This window comes from Halichoerus grypus, chromosome 3, assembly GCF_964656455.1.
Source record: "Halichoerus grypus chromosome 3, mHalGry1.hap1.1, whole genome shotgun sequence".
NCBI lineage: Eukaryota > Metazoa > Chordata > Mammalia > Carnivora > Phocidae > Halichoerus > Halichoerus grypus.
In genome coordinates, this window is record NC_135714.1 from 168,720,454 (window position 1) to 168,732,862 (window position 12,409).

General features: G+C 40.4%; 1 protein-coding gene across 7 annotated transcripts in view; it reads right to left on the reverse strand.

Annotated features, from left to right (window-relative positions):
- CSGALNACT1 (chondroitin sulfate N-acetylgalactosaminyltransferase 1) overlaps positions 1-12,409 on the reverse strand; it is a 329,368-nt gene that overhangs the window by 18,507 nt on the left and 298,452 nt on the right. For all 7 annotated transcript variants that reach the window (XM_078069559.1, XM_078069560.1, XM_078069564.1 and 4 more), the window contains one exon: positions 11,006-11,107. In XM_078069559.1, the coding sequence (XP_077925685.1) occupies positions 11,006-11,107 (102 nt within the window). The remainder of the gene's footprint in view (positions 1-11,005; positions 11,108-12,409) is intronic.

Genomic DNA, 12,409 nt, shown 5'->3' on the forward strand with positions numbered 1-12,409 from the left:
CATATATCATCAGCAAGAGTCTCCAACCAACAGACTCCTAAGGACAGGCATAAACCCATGCTTTTAGAAAGATGACAAATATGAAATAACAGAAAAAATGAGAGCTGAGAAAAAGGAGATACAATTTGGTTTGAAATATTTAATTTATCCACACCAAGAAATGTAACATTTAGTGGCACGCCTAAAGTAATGGCCTGGTAAGGAAAACAGGCCTTTTTCATGGCAGAATGAGGGCCCTACATTTGATACTATGCAATTTCCTACTATGACTCCAGAATATGTAGTTCCAAAAGGCCCCATGATTGCTCACTATTCTTCTTCTTTTCTTCTTGAATTGTATTATTGACTGATGAAACTCTCAAGTTTCTCATTCAATTCCCTCTTATATATAGTAAGGCTGGTGCACAGGGACTCCTCCAAGTTATAAACAGTTATTGTGCTAGACATTATAATGACCTCAGAAAGCTACTGTTTCTACTGGAGATTTAATTTCTCTAATTGACTTGCATTTCCCAGAATTGCCGGATTGAAAATGATAAAAGATCTTGTTGTCTACTGTGATTTATTCTCATACAGACTTCTTTCCACCATTATAAGGAAATTCCCTTAATGTGGCACTTCCCACAATAACCCTTCACTTAAAAAAATACTTTAAAAATTTACATAAAAACCCACATTATAATTTAAAATTTTAAATCTAACAGCTCTAAATATTGAAATTGCTTATGAGTTCTACTTACTGAAAACACTTGAATATGGTCAAGAATTTAAAATTAAACATATTCTCAAGCAGCTTTTCATAGTAGGTACCTTAAATAATTTAGAATTTTCTAGATTCTGAGCTTATACAAGCCAGCTTATACAACTCTGTTTCAGCAAGTTTCTTTTGAAACAATAAACAAAATGGACAAAACTTTAGCTAGACTACCTAAGAGAGATTTAAGAGATGTTACTCAAATTAATAAAATCCTAAACAAAAGAGGAGACATTACAACTAATACCACAGAAATACAAAATCTCATGAGATTACTGTGAACAATTATATGCCAACAAATTAGATAACTTAGGAGAAATGGATAAATTCCTAGAAACATACAACTTCCCAAGACTGAATCATAAAGTAATAGAAAATCTGAACAGACCAATAATGAGCAAGGACATTGAATCCATAATCAAACATCTCCCACAAATAAAAAGCCTCAGGACCAGATGGCTTCATGAGTAAATTCTACCAAACATCTAAAGATGAGTTAATACCAATCCTTCTCAAACTCTTCCAAACTACTGAAGAGGAAGGAATAGTTCTAAACTCATTTTACAAGACCAGCATTACTCTGATACTGAGGCCACATAAGGACACTACAAGAAAAGAAAATTACAGGCCAATCTCCTTGATGAACACAGATGCAAAAATCCTCAACAAAATACTGGCAAACCAAATTCAATACATTAAAAGGAGCATACACCATGAGCAAGTGGGATTCATCCCTGGGATGCAAGGATGGTTCAACACCTACAAATTAATAAACATGATACACCACATTAACAGAATGAAGGATGAAAACCATATGATCATTTCAAAAGATACAGAAAAAACATTTGACAAAATTCAACATCCTTTCATGATAAAAACCCTTAACAAATCAGGTATAGAAGGAATGTACCTCAACATAATTAAGGCCATATATGACAAAATCAGAAAGAAAGAAGTAAAATTACCTCTGTCTGTGGATGGCATGATCTTATATATAGAAAACCCTAAAGACTTCACCAAAAATCTGTTAGAACTAATAAATTCAGTAAAAGTTTCAGAATACAAAATAACATATAAAATCAGTTGTGTTTCTATATACAATGAAAGAGAAATTAAGAAAGTAATCCCATTTACAGTAGCATCAAAAACAATAAAATAAAAAGCAGTGAATTACTGTTACATGCTACAGTGTGGATGAACCTTGAAATCATCACTGTAAGTTAAGAAGCCAGACACAAAAGGTCACATATTATATGATTCCACTTATCTGAAATATCCAGAATAAAGTAAATCCCCATTTTTTTCAAATGTTTTTTCTGTGTGTATAGAGATGGTCATGCAGTTTTGTGTATTACATTGATTGATTCTTGTATGTTGTCAACCCTGCACTCCTAGGATAAGTTTCACTTAGTCATGGTGTAAAATCCTTTTTATATGTTGCTGGATACAGTTTGCTAGTATTTTGTTGAGGATCTCTGCATCTGTATTTATAAGGGATATTGGTCTGTAGTTTTCTTTTCTTAGTCTTTACCTGGTTAAGGTATCAGGATAATACTGCCCTCACAGAATGAGTTGGGAAGTATTCCCTCCTCTTCTAAATTTTGAAAGTTTGTGAAGCATTGGTATTAATTCGTCTTTAATGACTGGTAGAAATCAGCAGGGAAGCCATTTGAGCCTGGCCTTTTCTTTAGGGGAAGTTTTCTGATTACTATTTCAATCCATTTACTTGTTATAGGTCTAGTCAGATTTTCTAGTTCTTTTTGAAGAAATAATTTCGACAGCGTACAAAATTTGGTCCTCCATTCCCTCTCCCCTCCTTTGTGTTGTTATCATATTAAAATGATATCTTTATGCACTGTGTCTACCAATACAGATTTATGAACCTTGTTTTATGCAGTTATTTTTTCAGATAAGAGAAAAAGAGAGTTATAAACAAAAAATACATTTATACTGTATTTTATATTTCCCTATAAATAGGGAAATGGTTACTTTTACTTCAGCTGTTGGTTTCTTCACAAGAATTTGAGTTTGTCTAGTGTCCTTTCATTTCAGCCTTATGGACTTCTTTTCATAATTCTTGTGGGGCAGGCATGCTAGTTATGACGTCTCTCAGTTCTTGTTTATCTGGGGATGTCTTAATTTCCCCTTCATTTCTGATGGATGGTTTTGCTGAATATAGAATTCTTGGTTTAGTGTTCTTCTTCCAGCACTTTGAATAAGCCATCCCACTTTCTGGCCTCCATTGTTTCTGATGAGAAATCAGCTACCGAACTTATTAAGAATCCCTTGGACCCAATGAGTGCTTTGCTCTTACCACTCACAAGATTCTTTCTCTGTCTTTGTCTTTCAACTATTTGATTATCATATGTTTACTGTGGATTTCTTTGAATTTTCCTGTTTGGAGTTTGTTGAGCTTTTTAGATTCAGGTTTTTCATCAAATTTGGGAAGTTTGGGGCCATTATTTCTTCAAATAATTTTTTCTGCCCCTTTCTTTCTCTCCTCTCCTCTAGAACTCCCACTATGTCTACATTGGCACGCTTGATGGTATCCTACAAGTCTCTGAGGTTTGTTCATTTTCTTCATTTTTCTTTATTTTTGTTTCTTACACCTCATCACATCAATTGACCTACCTTAAAGTTCACAGATTTTTTCCTCTGCCTGTTCAAACCAGATGTTCAGCACACCCTAGTGAATTTTTCATTTTAGTTACTGTACTTTTCAACCCCAGAATTTCTATTTGGTTCTTTTCTTATAACTTCTGTTTCTATTTGGTAAGACATGGTTCTATTTGGCAAGACTTGGTTCTCATACTTTTCATTAGTTCTTTAAACATGGTTTCTTTTAGGGGCGCCTGGGTGGCTCAGTAATTGGGCATCTGCCTTCAGCTCAGGTCATGATCCCAGGATCCTGGGATTGAGCCCCGCATCGGGCTCCCTCCTCGGCAGGAAGCCTGCTTCTCCCTCTCCCACTCCCCCTGCTTGTGTTCCCTCTCTCGCTGTGTCTCTGTCAAATAAATAAATAAAATCTTTTAAAAAACCCAAACAAAAAAACCCATGGTCTCTTTTAATCTTCAAACACATTTAATACAGCTGATTTAAAGTCTTCGTCTAGTAAGTCCAATACCTGGGCTTCCTCAGGGACAATATTTTTTAAAGATTTTATTTACTTATTTGAGAGTGAGCTAGAGAGAGAGAGAGCACGAGTGGGGGGGAGGAGCAGAGAGAGAGGGAGAAGCAGACTTCCCACTGAGCAGAAAGCTCAATGCAGGGCTCGATCCTGTGACTCAGGATCATGACTTAACCAATTCAGCTGCCCAGGCGCCCCTGTCAGGGACAATTTCTAATGATTGATTTTTTTTTCCTGTGCATGAGCCATACTTTCTGTTTCTTTGCATATCTCATAACTTTTTGTTTAAAACTTAACATTTTAATTAATATAATGTGGCAATCCTGGAAATGAGAATCAACCTCACCCCCCACCCCCAGGGTTTATTATTGGTGCTCTTTGTTGTTGTTGTTTGTTTAGTGACTTTCTTGAACTAATTCTGTAAAATCTATATTCTGTGTTGAGTATGACAACTTAGTGGTAAGCTAACGATTAGACAGAGATTTAAGTGTCTAGAACCAATAAGTCTCCAAATCTTTCCCAAGGGGTTTTGTGTACATGTTGGGGCCTGCCATCAACACTCAACCAGGCAGTTGACTGCTTACCTTAGCTTTTACTTGCTTCCTGCACAAAGCCTCAAGGTCAGCCAGAGGTGAAAAGTTAGGGCCTGCTCACGTCTTTCCTAAGTAATGAGCATAGCCCCAGATGTGAGCATGGTCTTCTAGATCCCCAGGAATGTATTCGAACTTTTCAAAAACCCAGTGGAGATCTCACTCCTCAGCCTCACCTTTTAAGCATTTTAGTTAGTTTGTTGTTTGCCCCAACTCTTATCTACCACCTCAGGCGGCCACAAAGTTACAGACTTCCTATAATTGTTTTTTGGAGGAAAGGCTTTTTCCACTGGGAGAGCTCTGAGTCAGTTAAATAAAGACAACCTTCTGAGTGGAGTCTTCCAGAAAACCCCAGACAGATCAAATCATGACATTTTTCTGGGAATATTTTAAAGGAGCTCCTGGCCCACGGTGGCCCCTGGTGGCTGCCAGGCTGTGGTTCTTGCTGTGCTTGTGGGCTACTGGATTTCAAGGCTACTGAAGAGCTAAGGAGAAGGTGGGAATAAGCCAGGTTAAAGCTGCACAAAAGTTCAGCCATTTTTCTTGGATAAACATTTTCTAGGTTATCACCAGCTTTATTTCCAGAGTTCTTAAAAAGTTGATTCTAACCATTTTTAGCCGTTTTCTCATTGCTTTATTAAGAGTATTTGCAGAGGTCTTTATTTTACCATTTTTGCTGACATTACCTTTAACTGTTGAATTATATTCCATTATATAAATAATATCATTTAATTTTTTTCATAATATATTTTCCCAATATCTTTTTTTTTTTTTTAATGAGAGACAGAGAGCATGAGAGGGAGGAGGGTCAGAGGGAGAAGCAGACTCCCTGCTCAGCAGGGAGCCTGATGTGGGACTCGATCCTGGGACTCCAGGATCATGACCTGAGCCGAAGGCAGTCGCTTAACCAACTGAGCCACCCAGGCGCCCCCCAATATCTTTATCTGGAAAAATGTCAAACCTTCAGAAATGTAAGAATAGTATAAGTTTCCACATATCTTTCACTTAGATTTACCAAGTGTTAACGTTCTGCCTGCCTGGCTGCCTGCTTGCTTGGAACTCTTTGAGAGTTAGTTGCACACATCATGTCAGCTTTACCCTTAAAGAGAAGTATCTCCCAAGAACCAGGGCACTCTCCTATGTAACATTATAATAATATAATAATCACACTCTGGAAGTTTAACATTATTACAATACTATAATCTATATGTTATGTTCAAATTCCCCAAAGAACAATTTAGAATACTGAATACAGGCACATCTCCACAAAGAGTGGAATCTCCATCAAGCAGAATCATATTTAGCCCCTCCTGCAAATGCCAGGTGGGATGGCCACAGGCCTGAGATGCTGCCTTAATCTGTGAGGTGCCTCCCAGGGTCCAAGATTTCTTACCTTCTTGGGAGGGATTTGCTGTGTTGCTTTTTTGATTTTAGCGAAGAGACAGTATCTAAAAATTGCTTAAGAAAAAAAGTAAAACAAAGCAACAATTTTGTTCTAATTTAAGAAATAAATTGAAATAAAACAAACCAGAATAAAACCTTCCTCCCCAATTTTCTTCTGGGATGTCCTGATAAAATCTTCCTGAGGGTACATGTCAAGCAAATCCTTTCAGGGGCACCTGGGTGGCTCAGTTGGTTAAGCATCTGCCTTTGGCTCAGGTCATGATCCCAGGGTCCTGGGGTTGAGCCCCGTGGTGAGTCTGCTTCTCTCTTTCCCTCTGCCCCTCCCCATGCTTGTGCTCTCTCTCTCTCTGTCTCTCTCAAATAAATAAATAAAATCTTAAAAAAAAAAATCCTTTCAAAGAGGCATGAAATGATGACACAAAAACCAACAAAGGCAGGTCCCCAATAAGACATACAGAAAAACCCCTCTCTTAGGTCACATACTTGCAATGACAGGGTAGTGTCTCATCTCTAGTACTTTGAGCTCAGAGGTAATACCTCTGAAAGATGCCTTTGTGTCCTTATGATTGGACAAAGATGAAGTTGCAATATAGTAAATGTTAACTCATGCCAATCTGCCTACCTGTTACAATTTTTAAAAATTTCCTAATACATAGCTCCAAGCAAATGTCTACTTAGGTCAGCATTTCTCACTGCGGGCTATGGACCACCCACATCACCATCACATGCGGGACTCATTCTAAGTGTTGGTTACCAAGCTTCTACATCTCAGGCCTACTGACTCAGAATTTCTAGACCTGAATCCCAGGAATCTGCATTTTAAAAAGCACCCCAGGGGGTGCCTGGGTGGCTCAGTCGGTTAAGCATCTGCCTTCGGCTCAGGTCATGATCCCAGGGTCCTGGGATCAAGTCCCACATCGGGCTCCCTGCTCAGCGGGGAGTCTGCTTCTCCCCCTCCTTCCCGCTTGTGCTCTCTCTCGCTCTGTCCCTCTCAAATAAAGAAATATATTTTTTAAAAAAAGCACCCCAGGTTATTCCCAAGCACATTTATATTTGAGAATCACCAAGTGAGGCTTTAATCTGAGATTAACTGCAACTTAGTATGGAAAACTATAGAATAAGAATCAGATACCAAGAACTGATTTGTACTTTTATCCATGGCAGTGGTTTCTAAATATTTTGACTGCCACGCATACAAAGGAATATATTATACATCATGACATAGTAGACACAAACACACACTCAAGTTTTACAAAACAGTATTTACCCTTACTACTTGTGATGCACTCTGATATCTTCTAGCCTATTCTATTTCAATGTTTTTAAAAACACTGGACATAACCCACTAAAGCTATTACACAACCCTCTAATGAATCACAAATTGTAGTTTCCAAAACACTAATCTATAGCCATCAACTGAAATGTAAAGCTCAACTGAGTAAACGTAAATCTAGAGACAGAGAGAGGAAAACACTCCACATGAGCCAAACTAGATTTTAAAAAGCTATTCTTAACATATATACATTTAGCTGCATTTCGAACAGATTAATCACAATGCTGGTACCCTAATGAAATAAATATCACTTAGGCTGATTTCAAATCTTATTACTTTCAACTGACAATTATGAGTTTCAGAAGGGAGTACACTGAAGAGGAAATGTGCCATGTTAAGACCTGGAGTATCTCAAGTTCACAGCTGAGGTTCAGATCTTGGCTTGCCCCTGTGCTAGGGACAGCAGCCTGAGCAACAAAGTCTCCAAGCCTCAGTTCCTTCATCTATGAATGGGGCTAATAATAGCATCTATCTCATAAGGTTGCTGTGAATAATAAATAAGATAATTCATGTAAATAAGAATAGTTATTATTATTAGTCAAAGATAAGATGCATTTGAACAAAAGTTTTACCACCTTAAAAGAATGATAAAAATGACATTTAAATAGGGCTTATTATATAAGTGTTCATATGGATTACTAGGAGCATAAATATACTGTGTATGTGGAATTATCCTCCTCTTTTTTTAAAGATTTTATTTATTTTTAGAGAGAGAGAGAGAGAGAGACAGCATGAGTGGGAAGGCCAGAGGGGACGGAGAAAGAGAATCTTAAGCAGACTCCACGCTGAGCATGGAGCCCAGTGTGGGGCTCAATCCCAGGACCCTGAGATCATGACCTGAGCCAAAACCAAGAGTTGGATGCTTAACCGACTGCACCACCCAGGTGCCCTTCTCTTCAGGAACAAACACTGGACGTTTTCTGAGTAAGACCCTAAGTTGGAGATAAAAAGAGCCATGTGATATGGTACTACTTGCTCACTAAGCAGCTTATAAATCGGCTTATAAATCCCGAAATCGGCAGTGCTGGTCATATAGTCAAATCATATGCCGAGTGCCAAGCAGAAGGGATGCCAGCAGGGAGTACAGTCTGAGTTCAGAGAGAGGACTGGAGGTCAGGTGGGGGTGTGGGGACGAAAGGGTGGCGGTCTGAGTACGTAGAAAGGAGGAGGACAAGAGATCACCAAGTAGAAGATGATAATGGGAGGGAGGACGAAGGGGCAAACCACGCCCCCCAGGGTGGTCGGGGACAGGAAGTCATCGAGGCAAGAGCCTAGGGCAGTTGGTGATTAGGAAGACTGATCTGGAAGGTGGAGCGGCAGTGCTGCTATGTTCAGTCAGCCCAGGCTTGGCTGCAGAGGGTGGGGCATTCCTACAGGAGGTGGTCTGATCAGAGCAACACCAGGGAGGGCGGAGGACACCCCCAAGGCATCAGAGACCTTAGCACTGCAGATATCCCCAGTTAGCAGAATGAGAGCGTTGACACAGAAAAATGGGGTTCCAATTCATTTCACCAGAGTTTCTGTAGCACTGCGTTAAAGCATCGATCGGCTCAGTCTCTGACACAAAGTTCTTGGTTATGGGTAGATTGATCTCTGGAAATTTTCCAAAATTTTAAGTAAACCATTCTTACCACTGAAATGATTCTACTTTTCTTGTTCAGATTCTATTCATTCTTTGCTCACCAAGCAAACTTCTGCTTGAGAATTCAGCTCGCCAGGTAATTTGATACAGAGAAGAATGCCTTGATAGTAAGAGTCCTTAAGCCTTCCAGTCAAATGGATATTTCTCATAACAACATTGAAACTGGCCTTCCACTTATCCATCAGACTCATGTCAAGTTGGTTATATGTATCCATCAGCAAATGTCCTTTAAAGTGCTCAGAAGGTGCCAGACCCAATAGGACTAAATTTCTCAGTCCTGACTACACTTCAGAGTCACCTGGATAACTACTCAAAAACACCTCAGAATGGGGCAGCTGGCTGTAATCGAGGCCTCTCATGCCTGAGCCCCTGGGGTGGACTACCACTTTCTCAGACAATGACTCTCAATCCTGGCTGCATGTTAGAATCATCTGGGAAACTTAAAAAAGAGATCCATGCCCATGAATGGATACTTCTAGAGATGATGAAACCTATCCACCGGGCAGAGGACATGAACTCTAATAATTCCCAGGCCTCGTTCCTAAGCAGAGACGAAAAGGATATTGCAATGCATTGGAGTTGAGAGGTTTCTATTTCACTTACATTTAAGATATTCAATTATTCTATTCTCTTTGATCTCCCTTCGACAGGGGCCTAGCTTTTAAGCTGTTACTAGTTTTAAACTCCGAATTCCGTATTGCTTTAGAACAGAGGTCAGCAAACCTTTTCTGTAAAGGACCAGACGGTAGAGAATTCGGGCTTTGCAAGTCATACAGTTTCTTTTTTTTTTTTTTTTTTTAAGATTTTATTTATTTGACAGAGAGAGACACAGCGAGAGAGGGAACACAAGCAGGGGGAGCGGGAGAGAGAGAAGCAGGTGTCCCACGGAGCAGGGAGCCCGATGCGGGGCTTGATCCCAGGACCCTGGGATCATGACCTGAGCCGAAGGCAGACGCTTAACGACTGAGCCACCCAGGCGCCCCAGTCATACAGTTTCTGTCACAACTACACAACTCTGCTGCAGCACAAAAGCAGATATAAATAATATGTAAAGAAATGAGGATGCCTGCATTTCAATACAACTTTTCCTTTTTTTACAGAAATAAGATCAGTGGACTGCTTTAGAACGTTTGAGTAATTGTAATAAGCATTCTGATCTTGTGCCCATTAATACCAACTTAGTAACAAAGTGTGAACATAAGTACAAAAGGAGCAATCAATCTTGTAATCTTATCCTTTGACTATCATCCTATTACCATTTACCAGAAATTCAAAACAGGGGGCCCTGTTTATATTTAGACCATATGGACCTTTTGAGGCTATTTCTGCCACTGAGTACTACTGACCCCCCTCCAAGCTTCACTAAGGAGAAACTACCCACCTGATTACTCAAGCGAAGCCCTGCAAACCTCCCTGGAAAACCAGAGCACGGTGTGGGGGCACCATTCCAGCTTCCTCACTAGTAGAAGATGCCCCAGGTATTTATTAAATTAATACTTGTTTATTTATTTGGGGAGGGAAGAAAACCCATCTGCGCTGCTTTCATTTATTCCCCCATACAACTGATCAATGAAGTATACACATACAACCCTCAGTCTAAGGTTTTCGGTTAAATCATTTCTGTCCAACTGAATAGGTTTCATCCAGGATCCTGTCCTAGCCATCACTTCTAGCTTCCCCCTAATCTTTCAAAATGCATAATGAATCAAAGTCAAAAGGGTAAGACCATTTGCTAAGTGGAGGAAACCCCAGGACGGACATCACTTAGCTGGAGCTCACTGCGCAGCTGTGCGGCCCCTAATTCCTACTCCGTGACGCCAAGTCCCCAAATCGGCAGTGCTGACTACACCCTCTCACGCAGAAGCCCAAAGAGGCCTGTGGCCAACCCCCTCCTCCCGCCCGATCCTTGCAGCTCAGGGCACTTCATCTCAACTGCCAAGGCCAACACCCTGTGCAGTGAGGACTGGTGTCAGGTGGGGTGGTCTCCCAGGGAAGAGGGTGCACAATTCCCCCTAGCACAGCCAGCAACCAGTCCATCTCCCAGTTGACCCAGAGTGTTAAGGAAAATAAAACCGAAGCAGAAGTTCCAGCCTCAGATATAGACTCCTGAGGTCAGATACTATGACCCCTTATTACGTCTCCTCGTCGTACTTACTTGGAAGTATTTTCAAGTATTCCTTTGACCTCATTCATTTCTTCCTTCCCAAAGTAAACAACGGTGAGATGAATTCTCCCATCCTGTTGGATGCACATCTCCCTAGAAAACAAAACACATGTGTGTCTGGTCATTTTCACTGTAACAGGCAAGGTCCAAACATATACCTATTTTGTAAAGAGTAAAAGGTTTTCTTTTTCTTTCTTTTTTTTTTTTTAGAGAGAGAGAAAGAGAGAGCATTGAGCAGGAGGGAGGAGCAGAAGGTGAGGGAGAAGCAGACTCCCTGCCCTGCAGGGAGCCCGATGCAGGGCTCCATTCCAGGACCCCGAGATCATGACCTGAGCTGAACACTTAACCAACTGAGCTGCCCAGGCGCCCCAGTGCAAAAGATTTTTTTAGTAAACTGCGTGAACTGCCAAAAAAAGCAGAGATGGGACACCAGGACATTTCTGGTTGGCCATCACAATTACCTGTGTTTGTATTTATCTTCCCAAGAAAATAATGAAATGTAAACGAGCAGATGTAGTGAATGAAAACTCAGATGCACGAGGCCACAGGTCCAATCTACCACAGGCTTAGCCCCTGGGGCCACCTAGTGTCATGGAAAGGGCACTGGGTCCATCCCCCTCTTTGCCAAAAAGAGTCTATAAAGGACAGAAGACATAAATTCCATTTTACGGATAAGAAAGCTGAAGTCCAGAGAGGGTGGGACTAGAATCCTTGTCTCTGATTTTTCCTGTGTGTGCCAAACACAAATAGTCTTAAAGACTGAATGAACAAAGGCAAAAAGACCTTCTTTCATGTAGAGCTCCAAAAACCCTTCTTAACACCCGAAGGGAATGACAAGGCAGAAGCACAGTTAGGGTATCTCACCCTTCCCACAATCACCTTCACTGCTTCCCCATTTCTCCTCTCCATGACCGATTATCCCAGGTGCCTGGCACCTCACACTCTAAGGCCCCAACAGTCCTCTACAGGTCAGGCCTCCGGCTCTGGACTGGTTCAGACCCACTTTCTCCACCAAAGCTGATTTATTTGTCCATGTCCTGTGCTCTAAATGGTTAACACCTAAGCTAATCTGGTAAGATACTCTGCTGAGGGTTTGCCACACATACACGTGTAATATGTGCATAAATTCTGTATAGCTATGTGTATATGAACATATGTGTGTATGTAAATACATGTGCATATACATATGTGTTTATGCATACACGTATGTGTATACATATGTGTGTGTGTGCACAGTTTAAACAGTTTTCTGGAAGCAAGTTAATGAAAGGTTCTACTGGTGGGATGATATTTTGTGATATTTTGACATTTTGCATGTCCTTCCTTTTTTACTCCTTTTGTCTCTCTATTCGCTACTTTCCTTAACCTCCCAAACAACACATCACAGCTTTCCAG